The sequence below is a fragment of the Doryrhamphus excisus genome, linkage group LG8 (assembly GCF_037039965.1).
Source record: "Doryrhamphus excisus strain RoL-2023G ecotype Guam linkage group LG8, RoL_Dexc_Guam_v1.1, whole genome shotgun sequence".
Lineage (NCBI taxonomy): Eukaryota > Metazoa > Chordata > Actinopteri > Syngnathiformes > Syngnathidae > Doryrhamphus > Doryrhamphus excisus.
Genome location: NC_136364.1, coordinates 7,902,124 through 7,921,610, shown reverse-complemented (window position 1 = coordinate 7,921,610; position 19,487 = coordinate 7,902,124). Strand labels below are relative to the sequence as shown.

At 44.7% G+C, this 19,487-nt stretch overlaps 1 protein-coding gene and 1 long non-coding RNA gene across 11 annotated transcripts in view; one reads left to right on the top strand and one right to left on the bottom strand.

The window, feature by feature from the left end:
* LOC131134338 (uncharacterized) overlaps positions 1 to 19,487 on the bottom strand; it is a 63,178-nt gene that overhangs the window by 23,427 nt on the left and 20,264 nt on the right. Inside the window, exons 3-5 of one of the 7 annotated variants that reach the window (XR_013627951.1) lie at positions 17,362 to 17,486; positions 7,722 to 7,916; positions 824 to 4,339 (exon numbers count right to left, since the gene is read on the bottom strand). This is a non-coding gene — a long non-coding RNA (uncharacterized LOC131134338). Of the gene's footprint in view, positions 1 to 823; positions 7,917 to 9,346; positions 10,248 to 17,352; positions 17,487 to 19,487 lie in introns of those variants that run through there. The other 6 variants (XR_013627948.1, XR_013627949.1, XR_013627952.1 and 3 more) reach the window with 6 other exon arrangements.
* LOC131134328 (rho guanine nucleotide exchange factor TIAM1) overlaps positions 1 to 19,487 on the top strand; it is a 42,701-nt gene that overhangs the window by 17,675 nt on the left and 5,539 nt on the right. For 2 of the 4 annotated variants that reach the window (XM_058079473.2, XM_058079474.2), the window contains 18 exons: positions 1,472 to 1,550; positions 1,633 to 2,530; positions 3,424 to 3,886; positions 4,151 to 4,323; positions 4,538 to 4,762; positions 5,344 to 5,529; positions 6,595 to 6,741; positions 6,812 to 6,886; positions 7,764 to 7,934; positions 8,054 to 8,158; positions 8,270 to 8,351; positions 8,440 to 8,526; positions 8,729 to 8,941; positions 10,157 to 10,257; positions 15,192 to 15,380; positions 16,866 to 16,934; positions 17,385 to 17,510; positions 19,081 to 19,189. In XM_058079473.2, coding sequence (XP_057935456.2) covers positions 1,643 to 2,530; positions 3,424 to 3,886; positions 4,151 to 4,323; positions 4,538 to 4,762; positions 5,344 to 5,529; positions 6,595 to 6,741; positions 6,812 to 6,886; positions 7,764 to 7,934; positions 8,054 to 8,158; positions 8,270 to 8,351; positions 8,440 to 8,526; positions 8,729 to 8,941; positions 10,157 to 10,257; positions 15,192 to 15,380; positions 16,866 to 16,934; positions 17,385 to 17,510; positions 19,081 to 19,189 — 3,409 coding nt within the window. In that variant the 5' untranslated portion in view covers positions 1,472 to 1,550; positions 1,633 to 1,642. Of the gene's footprint in view, positions 1 to 1,471; positions 1,551 to 1,632; positions 2,531 to 3,423; positions 3,887 to 4,150; positions 4,324 to 4,537; positions 4,763 to 5,343; positions 5,530 to 6,594; positions 6,742 to 6,811; positions 6,887 to 7,763; positions 7,935 to 8,053; positions 8,159 to 8,269; positions 8,352 to 8,439; positions 8,527 to 8,728; positions 8,942 to 10,156; positions 10,258 to 11,265; positions 12,036 to 15,191; positions 15,381 to 16,865; positions 16,935 to 17,384; positions 17,511 to 19,080; positions 19,190 to 19,487 lie in introns of those variants that run through there. The other 2 variants (XM_058079475.2, XM_078792704.1) reach the window with 2 other exon arrangements.

The window sequence follows — 19,487 nt, the reverse complement described above, 5'->3', positions numbered from 1 at the left end:
ATAAAGAAAATCAATCAATCAGTAATAAATAAATAAATATAATAATAATAATTAAAACTTAAGAAACCACATATAGTTGGTGGGTAGACAAATTATTTTGTTCAGATTAAAATTAACAAAGCATTATTAGAGCCCTGTAGACATGACAAAACACAACTATAGTCACATTTATACTTTTTATTTACAACATATTGCGCAACTGCAGGGTCTCGAGACACATGCTAACTCGCAAACTAGAGAGCTAGCGACCTAAACGGTAGCCTCCAAGTTATTTCCTTTAAACTTAAATAGCCAAAGACTTACCACTTCCACACGGATAGGGAGGATAACTATTAACAGTTATTTAACCTTTAACATGAACATTAATCAAATGTAATATTTTTTTCTGGGTACATGATACCGTACATCCATATCAAACTTGCGCGGGCCGCGCTAACATTAAACTTTCATATCAAGGCGGGGGCCTTAAACTAGGGTCCTGCGGTCCACATTTGACTGTTAGGGTTGTGGTTGCTCGGCTGGTGGTGCAGTTCAGAGAGCGGCCAGCCACCGCAAAGGCCTCCAAATTCTGACTGTTGTCATGCATCAATTAGTTGTAGCTGCACTAACACTAACTTCTCTCTTTAATTACCATCATACTCATGACATTTCTTCAAGGTTGGCAGGTCTCAGAGTGCAACCGCTCCATCTAGTGGCAAAGTAGGTCATTGACAGAGCTATTACATTTTTGGACCAAGCTCAGCTTTCAAGTGATGTTCCTGAACTGCGTGTTCCTTAGGTTCTTCAGTATCCCGTAGTCATTAAGAGATTTGGCCTTTCCGAGTTGTTTTTTTTTTTCCTGGTGAATGTCACAGCCAATAAGCTGCGGGCTGACAAAGCATGGACGTCCTTCAGTGATCAAACACTGTGCACTGCTGGCGAGGGAGGGGTGATGAGAGAGCAGAATGAAGGGAAAGGCAGCAAAAAAAATGGGAGCAAAAAAAATGGGGTCAGCAGCAGTTTACATAACATACTACCCCTCCAACTCCAACCTCTGTGCAGGCAAGCATCAGCAGCAGAGGGTTGGGCTCCCACTCGCCCTGCTTTGGAGATGCACGCAAATGCAACACACCCCCAAGGGGGCTGTCCTGAGAGGACGGGTGCACACATTAATCTAGTTAATCTCTCGTCCCATCTGTTGATGCTCCCAGGGCCATTTTTTTTACTTTGCAGCCTAGAGGCAAGAGAAAAGAGATAAGAAAAAGTGGAGGAGTCCAATTGGGTGCATTGTCACGGTCCACAGAACATCACTCCTTGCTGGATTGTCACTTCCAAATCTTTCAAAATGACGCTGGTGTTCATGTTGTCATTATTGCCATATTGAATTCCAAGCTATTCACACACAAACACTCCACGTGCACCAAGGAGTCTTGATTTCAAGCTGTGGATATTATAAAAAATATTATGAGTTAATCTATGTCTTCTCTTGCAGCTTTGTGGATTGTAACAAGGGCTGAAATTCCAGACTCTCTGATGAGCAACATGTTTGAAAAGTCACATCCATCCTGCAGGTAGGCTACTTGCCACAAGTCACATGTTCCTTTTTAACAGTAGAATTCTTATTTCAGTAAGCTATTGGTCTCCTCTCTGCAGCTTCTGAATCATGGGAAATGTGGAGAGCCAGCACGGGGACCATGCCTTCTACGGCACAGAGCGTGGCTATTTGTCACGTAAGCATATGTCCCGGTCTCTTCGCATCTCCAACAAGCAGTCCAGGCGCTGTCGGCATGCCTCGTCAGGAAAGATAGAGCACAGGAACTCTGAGACCAGCACGCGTTCCAGCAGCACGCCCAGCATCCCGCAGTCCCTGGCCGAAAATGGTCTGGAGCCTTTCAACGAGACCAACGTACTGCCAGACTTTGGAAGCCCCATTTGGGTGGACCGTGTGTCCATGAACCTGAGGCCGATGTCTTTCCACCACGACCTGACCAGTCCCACGGCGCACGTCAACACCATGTTGATAACCCTCCCCGGGCCCACGGCGGAGGAAGTGCAAGACGAGGACTTGTACGCAAGTGAGGTTACGTACCTCCAGGACATACAGGACAGCTCCAAGGAGCCGGGCAGCTTCAAGAAGAAGCGATCCAAGTCAGCGGACACGTGGCGAGATGACAGTCTGGAGTTCTCCCTCTCGGACCTCAGCCAAGAACACCTGACCAGCACTGAGGAGATGATCACACCGGGACATGAGCGGGATTTGACCGACTGCGAAGGCCTCCTGCAGTCCAGCCCTGCGGATGATCGAGCAAACTCTCTGGACGAGCTGTACAACCAGAAGGCGCCCGGTCGCAGGCAACCCCATAGCCGGTACGCCAAACGGGCCACCAGGGACGGCGACAATAAGATGATCTCAGAGGAGGAGGGCAACAACTACAGCGCCTACACCCTGCCGTGTCGGCGCTCCCATTGTCTGTCTGAAGGTCTGAGCGGCCCCCAAGTCGCCGTGTGTGCCGGGCAGGGCATGCAGGGCAGGAGGGCGCAGACCATCCAGGTAAGACACGAGGTCTTTCTTTGATACATTCATGTTCTTTTACAAATGGTAGAGTTCTTCTTGGGTTTTTGAGTTTGGTGCACAATGACCACCTTTAGTCCTGCTTTCAAGTGTTTTCAGACACCAAGCGCTGTTTTGTGTAAACGACACCCAGTGTGTCATGTCAGTGGGCCCGAGGCGAGGCTGTGTCATGGCTCCTGTTTGTTCTCCAAATGAGAAGATGGAAACAGGTCCAGAATGTTAATGCAGCCTGGTGGCACCACACAAACAAGACCCCCCGCCCCCCCGTCCTCTTCATGTGTCAGTGTTTTTTCTACTGCGTAACACACACAATCCCATTAACAGTTGAAGGAAAGCTCCCATTTTTTCACTGGTTGTTTTTCTTGGTCCAGTAGAGAGAAAGAGGGAGGGGGTGTGAGCTTAAAGTCACTCCCCCCGTTTTGAAATGCCTCCGCCTTTTGTTATGCAAACGAGCAGAGGCCCGTGGAAGAGTGTCACAGTAAAAATACTGTGCATGGTGGCCTTGTCACTGCGAGGCGCCCCCGCGGCCCCCCTCCTGGTGAATGGAGCTCCCCAGCGCATGATTGGGTCACGTGACCACATGGAGATACCCAGCTCAGCGTTCCCCCCCTTCATCTCCCAGGAGCCTTTGGCCATGTGTGTAGGAGCGGGGCAGACCTGGCGGTGCCACAGCGAGGGCAGCCTGCACTGCAACAACAGCGGTGGTCCTGTTTAGAGCAGAAACGTTTTAAAGGGAGAAAAGTCTGCTGTAGTTTGCAACATGTCTGACGTGAGCCGCTAGGTTCTGTGTGGGGTATGACTGGTCGGGCTGTGATGAGGAGTAAGTGGTCACTATGCCGTCTCACCTGTCACGGGCCTCTGCCATGTCACAGGATGTCACAGCCGGCGAGGGCAGCGAGTACGAGGACAGCGGCATCGATGGGGTGACGGCCGAGGCTGAGTCCCGCCGCTACAAGACCATGTCCGCCTCCTTCTCTGTATGCTCGGCTGCGGGTGGCAGCATGTTCGCCGGCAGCGACAGTGGCAGCAGCAATGGCGGCGGAGGAGGTGGTAGCGGTGGGCCTGGCGACTGCGTGCAGGGCGTCTATGAGAACTTCCGCCAGGAGCTGGAGATGAGTTCCTGCCAGACGGAGAGCTTGGAGGAGGCGGCCCTGAGCGACGAGCAGAGCACCATGAGCTCCGCCTACCACTCGGACCCGTTACTGGGCGCCACGCAGGGGATGGTGCGCAAAGCGGGAAGGCTTGCTGTCAAGAATTTCCTTGTGCACAAGAAGAACAAGAAAGTGGAGTCTGCCACCAGACGCAAGTGGAAGAGCTACTGGGTGTCCCTTAAAGGTTTGTCCTCAACTTGAATCAAACTTTGTAGAGGGGTGAAGAAATGTCCAGGGAGGAAGCCACTTTATTTTGATGAGGATCTGGATAAAGATGCAGATCCAGGGATGTATTTTGTGTGTCATGGGAGGTCTGCCATGCTGCACTTCTTACCATCGGCCACTAGAGAGCAGAATTAAATCTTTCATTGTCACTCCTCTTGAGATCAGGGATCTCCTGCTTTTAAATGGAACCATGAACTCCTTTTTTCTTTTTTTCATAACTCAGGCTGCACTTTGTTCTTCTACGAGACCGACGGCCGCTCGGGTATCGACAACAACAGCGTCCCCAAGCACGCCATCTGGGTGGAGAACAGTATAGTCCAGGCGGTGCCCGAGCATCCCAAGAAGGACTTTGTGTTCTGTCTCAGCAACTCGCTGGGAGATGCCTTCTTGTTCCAGGTGAGAGAAAGGTCACCTATATGAACAAAAGTATTGGGACACGACACATAATCAGTTGAGTGATCAGTCCGGAGTTTGACTTGGGTTCAACCTTAAATCTTCATCTAAGCCAGACCTTTGGTTTCATGTTCTCCTGCTGCCCCAATACTTTACTGTCTCCATCTATGGTTTTTACTCCTGCTTAATATGTACCGTTTATGCCCCCCCATCATAGACGTGCAGCCAGACAGAACTGGAGAACTGGATCACAGCCATTCACTCGGCGTGCGCCACTGCCGTGGCCCGACAGCACCAACGTGAGGACACGGTGCGCCTGCTCCGTGCCGAGCTTAAGAAGCTGGAGCAGAAGATCGACATGGACGAGAAGATGAAGAAGATGGGCGACATGCAATTGTCGGCTGTCACCGAGGCCAAGAAGAGGAAGACCATCTTGGATCAGGTACGGGCATTTATTATTTGCAATGCAAGGAAATCCAAATATCCAAAATTGGAGTCAGGTGACATCCAGTGGATTTGCATGAGAAACTATGTCTTTCTAAAGGTGGTAATATTCAGTTTTGAGGTAATACTTTACAAGGTTGTAGTCGTAGTGGTTTTATGTTGTGACCGGTGAATGTTTGCCACCGTATGCAGTTGGCAACATTCATCATTCTCTGCATATGAATGGTCTTTCTTGGGTCTGCTTAAACTGTGGCCTTTGTAGTGCCTGCCAGGTATATGGTTCTGTTGGGTGACCCATCAGAATCATTGGGTCAATGTCAGGTTCCACATTGTGCTTGAAGTGTATAGATAAAGAGCCTGGCTGAAACATTGGCAAGCTAGTGGAATGTGCGCTATTGTTTCTGTCTTGTCTCTGGGCCACTTGGCAACCGACGTCGGCTCGCCTCTTCCAAACACCACAGCCAAAACTGGGAGCGGTGCATTTGAATAAGCAGAATCGCTCCACTGCCCCACTAAACGTCCGTCCAGAGGAGCTTGTGTGATGAAACCCGATGAACAGTTAACTGTGTTGCTTCACAGATCTTCCTATGGGAGCAGAACCTGGAGCAGTTCCATATGGATCTCTTTCGCTTCCGGTGCTACCTGGCCAGTCTGCAGGGCGGTGAGCTGCCCAATCCCAAGCGTCTCTTGGCCTTCGCCTCTCGCCCCACCAAGCTGGCCATGGGGCGGCTGGGAATATTCTCCGTCTCGTCCTTCCACGCTCTGGTGAGTAGTTCCTCTCCAGAGTTGAATTCAAGGGGATTTATTGCAGGTTACTTTTTTTTTTTAACATAATCTTGATTATAAGACAACTTCCTGTTCAAATTCTCACCTCCAATCAGACACTCAATTAGCACATCTCCTGTATGCACAAAAACATGTTTGGTTGTTGCAATTAAAGGTATTTAAGTACTATTCACAATAAATAAATTAAATATACACATTTTAAATATGAAAATATAAAGAAAATTAAAATGAAATCCAAAGATCTGACAGTAAACTTTCCTGAAATGTTTTTTAAATTATATAAATTTGTCATAATTACTTTACATGTTCTACTTGTGTGCAAGCCTATGAAGGAGTATGAATAGTGTAAGACTGATTTGGATAATATTGTCATTACAGAACATACTACAGTATATGTACATATCAGAGTATTAAAATACAATAGTATTTCATGTAAAAGTCAAATATTGTATCCATAATCCACAAGTTCAAAACATTTTCTGTCAGGGCTGAACACAACAACAGCCGCAGGCATGTAGTTTGTTCCATGCTTTGGGAACAACTGTCTTATTTTGGCACCGGGGGTCTGACACAGGGGGCATCCGCCCGCTCAGGAGGCTCTGTGATGCCCTCCTACGTCTGCACTGAGGTCACATTACCGTGCAGCAAAAAGCAGTGCAGGAAAAGTTCTATTTGAGACGTTTTCCAGATCTCTGCGTGGCCCCTCGCCGCCAACGTGTGCCGGTGTTGCCAGGCATGTGGGCGTTGGAGCTACACTACACCAGCAGGGTGCAATAGTAATCGTTTTTTTTTTCTCTCTGATACTCCCACGCGTTGCGATGTAGTCACATTTTCCGCCATGAGTACTTACATCTGAATATCTGCTGCTGATCCAGAAGTTTAGTTTAGTGTTAAGGCTCTCACGTGCATTATTTCATCTGTGAACTTTTGCTCCACCGCTGAGCATGGTGCAACCAGGATCATTGACTCTGCTTTGTTCTACCAAATAGTTACAATAGTTACAAAAATCTGATCATCTCTCTTTTTTTGTTTTTTGCATGTCAGGTGGCAGCCCGCATGGAGACGGGCGTGAGGCGGCGAGCGCACGCCATGTCCCGCTCATGCAGCAAACGCAAGAGCCGTTTCTCCTCGCTGTGGGGTCTGGACACCACGTCCAAAAAGAAGACGAAAGCTCACCCCAGCATCAACCAGGTTTGTGTGCCAACAGTTAACTCTTTTTCGCTTTCTTCTCGTGCACGAATGTTGACGTTTGTCGCTGCAGGTGTTTGCTGATGGTGAAGTGCTTGTGAAAAAGCCTGCAGATGGAACATACACTGACTCTGCCAAGGCTCACCAGGTTAGGACACTTTTATTGATTAGCTTGCCCGAAGCGCATACAAGGCAGGCTGTTCCGCTTTGTTTATTTGGGAGTGTGCATGAGCTCAATATGCAAGTCTTTGAACCTCACAGGCGCGGCATAACGAAGTGTGGTAGCACGATGACCAAAACACACTTACGTTCCCTGTCAACCCAAAATACAAATGCAGACCTCAAACTGCCTACGAGGCTTTACATGGCGGAAATTGGTCAAGTAAAATTGGTAATTGTCCTGGTGTGTTTGGCACAGGAAGACAGTAAACACACAATGGAACATGACTTGAAAAAAAGCTTCTAATCAATCATTCATTCATTTTCTACCGCTTATCCGCACGAGGGTTGCGGGGGTTCTGGAGCCTATCCCAGCTGTCTTCGGGCGAGAGGCGGGGTACACCCTGGACTGGTTGCCAGCCAATCACAGGGCACATATAGACAAACAACCATTCACACTCACATTCATACCTATGGACAATTTGGAGTCTCCAATTAACCTAGCATGTTTTTGGAATGTGGGAGGAAACCGGAGTACCCGGAGAAAACCCACGCATGCACGGGGAGAACATGCAAACTCCACACAGAGATGGTCAAGGGTGGAATTGAACTCGGGTCTCCTAGGTGTGTGGCCTGCGCGCTAGCCACTTAATATTTCAAGACAAAATCTATCCTCCTTTCCAGACCGCTACTATCTGTTTGGCTCTGATCATCCAATCAGAGGACAGAAAAATACTGATGTTATTGTGAGGCGAATCTGAAATCTGACCATGTCCCCATGGAGGGAAGGTCACAGAACAACTAACTCTGAAATGACTACCTACTTTTTAATCAGAGCTCCTCTCGTTGTGCGTCCACTGTTGCAGACCAGCGAGGAGGAATCTGGCAAGGGTCTTCCACGGCCCAGCACGGAAAGTGACATCTGGGTGCCTGACCACCTCACCCCCTCCTGGGTGTGTCTGCCAAACGACCAGCCGGTGCTGACAATCATCCAACCTGGAGAGTCGGCGCTGTGCGTGCTGGAAACCATATGCAAGGTTGATAAATGACTCTAAAACACATAGTGATCTTTACCATCTGGTATAATGGTAGTCTACAACCACAGAATTCATATGTTCTTGTTGTTTTTTTACTGTTTGTTGTTATCATGTTGTAGGCCCACCAGCTGGATCCCACCAAGCACTACTTACGTCTTAAATTCCTCATTGATAACCAAGTCCAGTTCTACATCCCCAAACCGGAGGAGGACATCTGTGACCTGGTATGTAAACATACTCATGCCGACACGAGAAGCTGCTTTTGTCTAAAACACACAAAACTATTGATCCGCGGGAACAGGAATCGTTTTCCATATGAACCTCTGTCCCAACAGCTTTACAAGGAAGTTGAGCTCTGCTCCAAGATAACAAAAGTGGTCCAGTTTGACCGAGACGAGTCCTGCATGATCGGTTATGGTAGGGACTTGTACTTGACTTATACAAATGATTCAGATGTATTCCTGCTCGTGTCTGGCTTTTTATATAACCACTCTCCCTCCTCCAGGTTTCTCCATCTCCGTGGTGGAGGAGGACCGAGTGCAGCAGCTTTACATCACAGACGTGAGGGCGGGTGGATTAGCCTTCGCTAAAGGTCTGTTGCAATGCCATCTCAACTTCCTGTGAATGGATGAGCTGTTTCATGTTAATGTTTTGTCAGTGTCCTTTAGAAGTGCTTTTATTCAAAAGGCTATTTCAATAGAAGCAAGCAGGTCTAAAGGACTCATTGGCCTTGGCCAAGAACTCGGCAGCATTTGAAGCAGCTCTCGTGTGCTGCTTGGTTCTCTCCTGCGCAGGTCTGAACGCGGGCGACGAGATACTGGAGCTGAACGGGAAGGAGGCCCACAGTCTCGACTTCTCCGACATGAAGGTGGCGTTCTCCCGATCATCCCTGGCGCTGACCGTCAACACGTTACCTCCTGTGGACCGCCGTCAGCTGTGCTTCCTCCCGCCAAGACGCTCCGACGTGGAGGAAGACCTCTACACGGACATCTTCTCCCAGAGTCAAGGTGCCCACCAGTTAAAACACAACACCAGTCTTTACCAGAGCCGTTACCTCAGCCAAGGCCAAGAAAAAGTTGCCAGTCATGACATAGTAGGGCAGTGTTCCACTCCAGTCTGTTTGACTCTACAGCAGGGGTCTCAAACTCAATTTACCTGGGGGCCACTGGAGCTAGGGTCTGTGCAAGGCTGGGCCACATCAGCCCCCCCCCCCCCCCCCCAAAAAAAACGCATTAATTAAAAACAGAAAAATATACAAACTTTTTGACTTTGGTTCCGATTTTCTACAATAAAAGCTCTGATAAAACATTCCACTGTTCTCAAATATCTTAATTTTTATTTTTCTGCACAAAATAAGATGAAAAATAAATAAACAAATCGAGAATAAAGAAAATCAATCAATCTGTAATAAATAAATATAATAATAATAAAACGGCAAATAATAAAAACTTAAGAAACCACATATAGTTGGTGGGTAGACAAATTATTTTTTTCAGATTAAAATGAACAAAGCATTATTAGAGCCCTGTAGACATGACAAAACACAACTATAGTCACATTTATACTCTTTTTATTTACAACATATTGCGCAACTGCAGGGTCTTGAGACACATGCTAACTCGCAAACTAAAGAGCTAGCGACCTAAACGGTAGCCTTCAAGTTATTTCCTTTAAACTTAAATAGCCAAAAACTTACCACTTCCACACGGATAGGGAGGATAACTATTAACAGTTATTTAACCTTTAACATGAACATTAATCAAACGTAATAATTTTTTCTGGGTACATGATACCATACAGCATCCATATCAAACTTGCGCGGGCCGCACTAACATTAAACTTTCATATCAAGGCAGGGGCCTCAAACTAGTGTCCTGCATTTGGCCCGAGGGCCACCTGTTTGAGACCCCTGCTCTACAGCGAACCTTTGAGGGTAGGTTGAGTGTTAGGGTTGGGGTTTTCTTTCAAACTGGGTTTAGGGGTAGGATTGGAATTAGGTTGACTGTTAGGGTAAAGGTTGTTTCTATGGCTGAGGGTTAGGATTGGAGGCTTCTCTAGGATTGGGGTTAGGTTAAGTGTTTGGATTGGAGTATTCTTTATGGCTGCGGTTATGCCGAGTTAAGGTGGAAGGTTACTTTAGGGCTGGGTTTTCTTTCTGGATGGGGTTAGGGTTGGGACCAGGAAGACACAGCGACGTGACATGGGATTATTGTCTATCGCAGAAGACATCCTTGATGATGGCGTAGGGCTGCTGCTGGAGAGTTCTGGAGACAGCTTGGATGATGACTTGGAGATCTTCGGTCAGTTTGACGACTGCAGAAAGGTAAGCCAACATCTGTTTGTAAACTGCTCATCCTTTGCTCCTTTTTCCGTCTTATGTTGATGTGAAAATCTTTCTTACATCCTATTTCTTCACACACGCTTGTCTTTAATGTTCCAAATGTGTTAGTGACACATGGAGATGAAGAGAATCCTAAATATGAAATCAGTGCCCACATAACTAAGTGCTTGCTAGGTTCAATACAATCGACCGTGCTTTATGTGTTCATTGTTTTGATTTCTGAGGTTTAATCACACAAGCTGCGATGAAACATTCAAGACAAACTTAGCCAGGAAACAAAAGTAGCAGAACGGACATTTAGCAGCTTTTGTTCTGGCGTGCAGCAAGCGCTATCTACCACCTCGCTTGGTGAGCAGGCTCTGGTGCCAGACGTTCAGCGAGCGCTCCTTCCTGGACGCAACATTTGGTGCTTTTCACCCGCAGTGAGATTTTCTTCTGAGAACAGGCGGGAAAGCCGCTGACAGAAGCTTCGGCTTCCCAGCATGCATTGCATTCTCAACCTTGTCACATTATTACCTCTGCTAATGTTGGTGAAGATCACTTTTCACTGTTTTAAATCATTGTAAGGTTGTGTTAAATGGGCTTTGAGTTAAAAAAAACACTTTTCTATATGCAAAGATTCACCTCATTTACATACTGATGATGCAGCAGTCGGTATCCTGCTCAAGGACCCCTTTGATATCACAGGAAGACAGAGGTTTGACCCCTAATCTTTAGGTTGGGATATGACCCACAACCCGCCCCTGTTGGGGTTAGTGTTGGGCTTGGGGTTTTGGCCAGGGGTAGAGTTGAAGTTAGGTATCTCGGGTGGGGTTAGGCTTAGTCCTACTTGCGTGATCTCCTATCCCCTCTCGGGGGCACGACAGAACATAATTCAGAACCACTGGGTTTCAGGTTGTGGTTAGGCTCAAGTTATGTATTTGATTAGGGATCAGTTGGAGTTTGGGCTGGGGTTTGGATTCAGGTTTTGGGATCACGGTTAGTTATGTTAATTTGTCGCTTGCATAACTAAAACAGTTTGGGTTGTACCCTTGTGTGATCCAAGGATGAATATTGAGGCTTTTCATCCGGATTACATGAACACTGCTCAAATTATCTTTTTCTGTTAGGTTAGTGAAATCATCATAATCCTTCTCTGCCACACCTTAATTGCTGCCTTTTGAGACAAATGGTGTACTGTTGCTGGTTTTAAGAAGACGTAGGACAAAGGATGTCTGCAAAACGAGAACCCCTCGTTCCTTGCTTCATCGAGATGATTTAAATGCCAAACCTCCAGGACCAGTTGTTCCTGCAGCTCACTGCCCCCCACACCAACTTCCTGAAACCCTGCATTCATATTCAGATGTAGCCAATCCTGCCCTACCACAACCCTGAGGAGATTCCTTCCCATCATTTACTCCCTTTTTCAATCTCTTTTCCCGTGCTGGAAGACGATCAAGGCTGTATTACCACACTGCTGCACTTAGTCAGGTCCTCAGTGAGGGGAGGGAGCATTGCAGTGAGACCAAAAGGAGTGGGAGAAGTGGTGGTGGGCGGAGAGGAGGCAGCCGAGCATCTTCGCTCGTCCTTCTATCTCCTGAGTACCTGCTGTTTGTTTTCTGTTGACAAAACGAGGAGGTCTGCTTGCTGCTGCAGACGTGCCATGAAGACTTGAGATTGCAAAGTGCGGAGTTTTTTTTTTGCATGCAGTCATGTCCGCTTTGAAGTGGAGTCAGCCCAGGAAACGTTCATCAGACTCGGTCTTTGACATGCTTCATCTGGTGAGCTTCCACTTTTTCTTGTGGGTTCTACTAGACGTGCGCTTGTAGTCTGAGCGGGTTGTCATATTTTACCTCTAAAAAAATTCCTGCCCCATCAGGAGTACTTTGTAGCTGCTTCTTTGAGTCAGATTCTCGATCGGAAATTGCTGGTGGTACCTGTTTGTAGCACACTGATGTAACAGAACGCATACAGTCTGTGTGATTGTTGGCAGTTGGTTTACGTGGCAACAGTGTTTTGGACGGTAAAAACATTAAAATGGTTCTTAGACATGTAAATGTTTGGCAAAGATACTCACTCATTCAATCTAACCTGTGGAAAGCAAGGACGTGCGAGGTAAATGTCCCGAGTCTAACTTCACAACGTGTAATGTACTACAGTATCATGTGTACTGCAGAAACTCTTGCGGTTTAAGTCGACGCCCCTCGAATTTACTGACTCATGTCGACATAACAGCAAGTGAAACTAGCCATGTGACTTTGAGAATGAGTTCTAAGAAAGGATTTTGCAAACTGCGGCCGCTTGTTGACATGGTTTTCCATGCATATTTTTATTTGCTGTCTCGCATTCATTTTCTACCACTTATCCTCACAAGGATCGCGGGGGTGCTGGAGCCTATCCCAGCTGTCTTCGGGCAAGAGGCGGGGTACACCCTGGACTGGTCGCCAGCCAATCACAGGGCACATATAGACAAACAACCATTCACACTCACATTCATACCTATGGACAATATGGAGTCGCCAATTAACCTAGCATGTTTTTGGAATGTGGGAGGAAACCGGAATACCCGGAAAACATATGCACGGGGAGAACATGCAAACTCCCCCATCGTCGATTGTTGCCAGCTTGTAAAGCTCTCTTTTGGAACTCCCTTCAACCCTCCTTAAGGTCTACTACAGTCCTGTCAATTAAAAACTAATTTAGTGAGACCGGCTTTTGGCATATGATGATTGTATGTATTTTATTTGTGATTCCGTGCTTGGATCTGGATTTTGTTCTTAGTGTTTTTATCTTAATTTGATATTATGTTGTTCTTATTTTTTTGTGTAACTTGTTTTTACTTTTGTCAAGCACCTAGGGCACCATTCAACGATTCAACGATTACCATATTAACCAATTGACAACTATTTTGGTATCTTGTAATTCCACCCTTTTAAATGTGAACATTTTCCTTAGTCATCCATGAAAGCAGGTGTATTATCTGTGGTTTAGGCCAAACAGGATATTTACTCACATTTGGAAAGCCGTGGCTTTATTGATACTTTGCACAGCAGACCACTAACCCTTTACTTCATATTGATTTGGGTGCTCTAGTGAAGAGGTCTGCAACCCGTGGCTCTGCAGCCACATGCTGCTCATTTATCCTTCTGCTGTGCCTTCAGATAGTCTATGCTTCTGTGTTGTCACTATGGTGTCTCTTCTGATACCGTCATCAACTTTTCAACGTTCTGTTGGGTGTGTTGTGTGTGTTTAGCCAAAGTGTTATCCGGTAAAGCTGGTCAACTATTTAAAAGAAAACAGGTGTTTTGTGCGCATGCGTGTTGTGTTTCTTCACAAAAGGAAACGGCCAACCACAGGACTGCGTGCACATTGCAGGTGAATTTGGAAAGAGTACTTATCCATGTTTAGAAACATGTTTACTGTCATGTAAACGTACCGTCATCACTTATACCTCTTGGCCTTCTCCCCTAATGATTGCCCCCCCCCCCACCCCCACCGCCAGCCTCCTGGGTGCAATGCTGCCAAGGCGTTAATGAGCCGCGACCGTGATGGTGTCAAGTCCGCCTGGGCTGTTAAATCCCTGACAGGGAACATGCAGGAAGTCATTTAGACTCGATGGGCCGTTAGACTGGAACCCTCATTTGGGCTCACTGTGAAGGGCGTCATCCATCCATTTTCTATGCTATCCACTAGGGTGGCGGGGGTATACTGGAGCCTATCCCAGCTGACTTTGGGCAAATGGCAGAGTACACCTTGGACTGGTGGCCAGGGTGTTATATTATCATCAGTCTAATACATGCACTGTGCACTTTTAACATTATTAGAGCCTTTTGGACATTAAATAACACCCCTATATTCACCTTTACAGTCATAATAAGAAAAAATAAGACGTACATAGACTAATACATGTTAGCATTTTCTTACTTTGGGTTTCTGGTACAGTACTTCCTGCCATAGATATGTCATATCAATGTAACATTACTGACCTAGTGAAAAATGTACAATACTATATACACATTATCATTAAGTTCCATCTTCTCGCCGAGGTTGGAGGTTATGGTTCGCCAGTAGCACCGGCCTTCGGCTGCTAATTTGAAGTTATGATTGCATTTGCTGTTCTATATGGTGATGTTATTGATCCATTAATGTCTTGGTCTACCTCTAAATACTGTATCATCACATCTTTGAATGCCTTATATATGTATTTTACAGCATTTAGCCATTTCAGGCTTGAAAATGCTTGAAAAAAACTCTATGCATTTTGCTTCAATATGCATATTTGTTGTATTCAACTATGACACAGAATGCCTTATTCATATATTTTTTGAACAACCTGTGATAAGAGTGAAGCGTTAAGTGGAAATGGATTACTGTACATTTCATTACAGGTGAACTTAATCAAGTGGCCAGCGAGGGTATAAAAGGTGACATCAAGTGGCGTCAGCCCCCACCCATAAAGTTGTTCTACGGTCAATAGAGTTGCTGTATGTGAGCACGGTGACTTAAAATGTCAACTTGTTTCAGCGTGTTATGTATTTGACAGGCAAAGGTCGCTGTCAGCTACTGTCACTGAGTGATGGATGGGATCACGAACGGGGCGGGGGTCTATTTCTGACCCCCAAATTATAGTCTTAATAAAGCACATCAGGGCTGGTTTCCAAGACAACCCCCTCCTGTATGTTGTGTGTAGATTTCCGATGGCGTGAAAGAGATGAGTCACTTACGGCGGCGCCCTCAGTGGGAGGAAAACACCCAGGAGTGAAACAGAGCTACACACTCAAAAATAGCAAATGATAGGATTTTTTTTTTTATTGTTGAGAGCCGCCTCTGCAGCTCCTCTGCATGCATGCACACTCCACTCCTGAGTCAGTGCACGCTGGAAGTTCCCATCCGCCGCTGCGGCTTCTGCTATCATTGTTTTTCTGTGTTTTTATTAGAATACAGAGCAGGTGGCCGCTTTCTGCCGCAGCCTCCATGACATGAATCCCCCAGAGTGCATGTCCTCCTCGCCCAGCCCGGACTCGCCCTTCCCGCCGCCCATCGCCGCCCTCCGACAGCTCTCGGACGCCGACAAGCTCCGCAAAGTCATCAGTGAGCTGGTGGAGACGGAGCGCACCTATGTCAAAGTTAGTGTCCCTTCCGTCTTTGTGTCCGTATGCGTCATTGTTACATAAGTTTTAAAAAAAAAAGGTACGGGGGGGGGACTCAGCTGTGCCCCGTGTGTGCTTTTAGTGACCTTTTGTGGGCTTGATTGAGGAGGACATGTTACTGAAATGTAATAGTGCATGAAAGTGGATTTACGTTCTGCGTGTGCTAGCTAGGCTTGTGGTTGATGAATGCTAATGGAGCTCATGGCCACACAAAATAAAACTTAATTACCTGAGGCACAATTTTTCAGTCCTAATCTCTGTTTCCCCCCACGTTCATTTATCTTTTGATTTGGCGCTGCCTGTTCCCCCCTCGTTCATAAACACACGATAACACAGCTGGGCTGCCAGAGAAAAAGAAGAAGCAGCAGGAGGGATCGCTGTTGCTAGCTTAGATAAATTGTCGCTACTTTCAGCAAGTCGTCAGACCGCTCAAGAAAGAGATCTAGAAAGAAATCTAGTGTAGACTTTTGGCATCTCTGCCATGAAAACAGGTGCAGTCATCACTCGTTTATCCCGGGTGCCTGGTCCCAGACCCGACTGTGATGAGTGAATTCCCAGAAAAGAGGATTGCTTATTTATAAATATAATATTTTCATTAGTAGAGAAAGGAAAACTTGTTCACGACCTTCTAAATGTGATTTTTAACATAGTAGAGCCCTCTAGACCTGAAATAACACCCCTATAGTCATCTTTCCACTCCTATTACCTGATATAGTAGACATAATAAGAGAAAATAGGACAAAAGATCTAAATATGATGTAATATAGACTCAAACATGCATGGGAAGGTCCTTGTTTTTATGTCCAGTTTATGTACACTATTCCTGCAGCGGCTACTGTCCCATCAATGTAACATGACGTGTGTCATCACACTGTCTTTGAATGCATCTTCTGAATGCCTTATATATTTGTATTCTTCTTCATTTGACTTTTTTTTTGCTGGAAAAAGCTTCACTTATGCCTTAAACTAATACACAAAACATGCAGGATTAATTAAATAATTTCATTAATTAATTCACAAGTCACAAAATGGGAACCCGCAGGTAGCTCCGTCTTGTTTATGACATTAAAAAAAAAAGACAAGGAAGCGAAAGAAGAAAGCTCTAAAGTCAGAAACATACTTGTTTTGTTTTTTACACATTTTTTAGCCTCTTTTTCTTTTCTTTCTCTCACATCCAATTATGCAAATTTGACCATTACTTCTGACACACAACTGCCACAAATAGATCGTAGCCCTGTGGACAACACTGAATCTTAACAGAATGAAGCAAATAATATGAATAATAGCGATTGTCTTTTAGTCCCTTCTACTTTTATATTATATTTACAACACCAATGGGTCGGATTTAGTTGAATATTATCTTTAAACAAAACCACAAATAAAAGGTGGCTTTATTGGCTGTCTACAAGGTCAGAGGGGCTAAATTCATGATGTAAATGCACTGACCCAACACTTTTGCAGGACCTCAACTGCCTGATTGGGAGATATCTCAGTCCTCTGCAGAAAGAGACATTTCTGACTCAGGATGAGGTAAGTCAAATACATACTGTGTGTGTGTGTGTGCGTGTGGCTCTGCAGTGCTGATGCTGGAGCTTGTAAAAGTGGGTTACATAATCACAGGATGGATGGCTTTGTGTGAGGACAAGAGTGCTGAATGATGAGGAGGATGGAATGTTTTTTGTTTTTTTTTAACACCTGCATGTGCTACTTGGACTTTGTGTGCATGATCTGCTTCATACTATCAGAGAACTTGTACGAAAAGCCACTAGAAATGAGTAGGTCAATAAAGGTTGCTAACTGGAGTCATTAAAGAATGATTTCTGCAGCAATGGAGTGACACGGTATGCCCACGGAAAAACGCTTTACATGTGTGTTGCAGCAAAATAGCACCGTGTTAACTTTGGCCGACACCCACGGTAAATAGATAATAAATAAAATAAATAAATACATTTCAAACCTCACTCTTCGTTTTTCTTCCAGTTGGATGTTCTCTTCGGGAATCTGCCAGAAATGGTGGAGTTCCAGGTGGAGTTTCTCAAGACGCTGGAAGACGGAACCAGACTGGTTCCGGATTTGGAGAAGCTGGAGAGAGTGGAGCAGTTTAAGGTAACAGTAATCAGTAACACACACACGATGCATTAATATACAATATTTAACAGGTTGGGCTGGTATTTACGATGGTAACTACTTTATTTCATTAATTGAGTTAACATTTTTGGCATAACTGCCGCACGCGCACCATGGCAAGCTACATACAGTATCTCCGTTACGACGGTTACGGTTGCTACACGCGCTTTTATAAGTTATACATATAAAGATATTTTAACATTTTAACTTCATTTTGACCTGAAGACGCCATCAGCAGGGCAATTCCAACACCATAAATACATCTCCATCTTAGAAACACATCTTTAGTCCCTCGGAACTACACTTCCTCATTGTCGCTTCACAACCGCAAGGTGCATTCAGGGACATTTCGAACATCAGACCAACATTTTTATTATGCGTGTATGTGTGGTCTAAATGAATAAAAATAATTCATAATTGGATATTGGCATCATTCACGTCATAACTGTTAATGCGGAAGTACAAATTGCTGCATTTAGGTATGCTGGGAAATCACAGAAAATACACTGAAATACATTGATTGTAACTTAAATTACACGGTGTCTTGGAACGCAACCCTGCATTGCTCATAAAAGTGGATTCAAATGTTCTACTAAAGACACGAGTGCTATTTTATAACTTTATTTAAACGTTCAGTTCACTTGGACATGGTAATGCGTCCAAATATTGATAATCCAGAAAGATTATCAGGAAAAAAAATGAAAAAGAAACCCCAATGCTAAATCAAAAAATATGGAATAAAAACAATTATGACATAAAACATTATAAGATAGAAAGTTAAAATGACCTTACATATTTTTTTTAGTCTCATAATTGATTTTCCTATCTCATAGTTTTGACTTTACCAAGTATTTTTGACTTTTTAATTCTTAATGACTTTGTCTCTTTTTTTACCTTTAATCTCATAATTAATTTTTTTAAATCTCAAAATAACCAATTATTTTGACTTGACTAATTTTATGACTTTTTGTCTCATAATTTTGACCTTGTATCTCATAATTATATTTACCTCATAATTTTGACTTTCATATCTCATAATTTTGACTTTTTATCTCAATATTTACATTTTTTACCTTATGATTATGACTTGCTCATCTCATTTCAGTTTTCAATCTAAAAATGTAGACTTTTTATCTTATAATTATGACTTTTCTATCTCGTAATTATGATTTTTTATCTAATATTTTGGATTTTTTGTCTAATAATTCACTTTATCTGATAATTTTGTTTTCATACTTTTTGGTTTCAATCTCATAATTTTGCCCCTTTCATGACATTTTGTCTCATAATTATGAAAAATGTATAATTATGACTTTCTAATTTCGTCATTTCCATTGTTAATCTCATCATTATTATTTAGTATCAGGATGTTTTTGTCTTTCAGGGCTCCCATATTATCTGTCGATTGATAAGACACTGTTAGGTAGAATTGCAAATTAATTCATTTCAAATCTGTGTTTAATCTGATTAAAATTATTAAAAAAAACAAACAAACAATGCACGATACATTTTTCAGCCATGTAACATCTCCTCCTTCCTCTTATGGTAGAAAATCCTCTTCTCCCTGGGGGGCTCCTTCCTGTACTATGCAGACCGCTTTAAGATCTACAGCGCTTTCTGTGCCAGCCACACCAAGGTCCCCAAGGTCCTAGTCAAGGGTGAGTGAACGCACCTCGGCTCCACGTTGCACCCTGTTGCTCGCAGGGCCGTCTGCCGACGGCGGCCATAAATCTCCGGCGCGGAGCTGTCAGGCCCGGCGTCGTGCATTTGACCTCTGCGTACTTGCCTGCTGGCGCTGCTGTTCAGTGTACCAGCAACGTCACACGTTCATGAACTCACGTCTCAAGTTGAACACCTGTTGCTTGCTTTCCCGCGGTCTATTCCACAAAGGTTTTTAGACCATATTTGCTCATTTGCTCCTACAACTGTAAAGTAACTTCAGCCAATCAGAAAGCT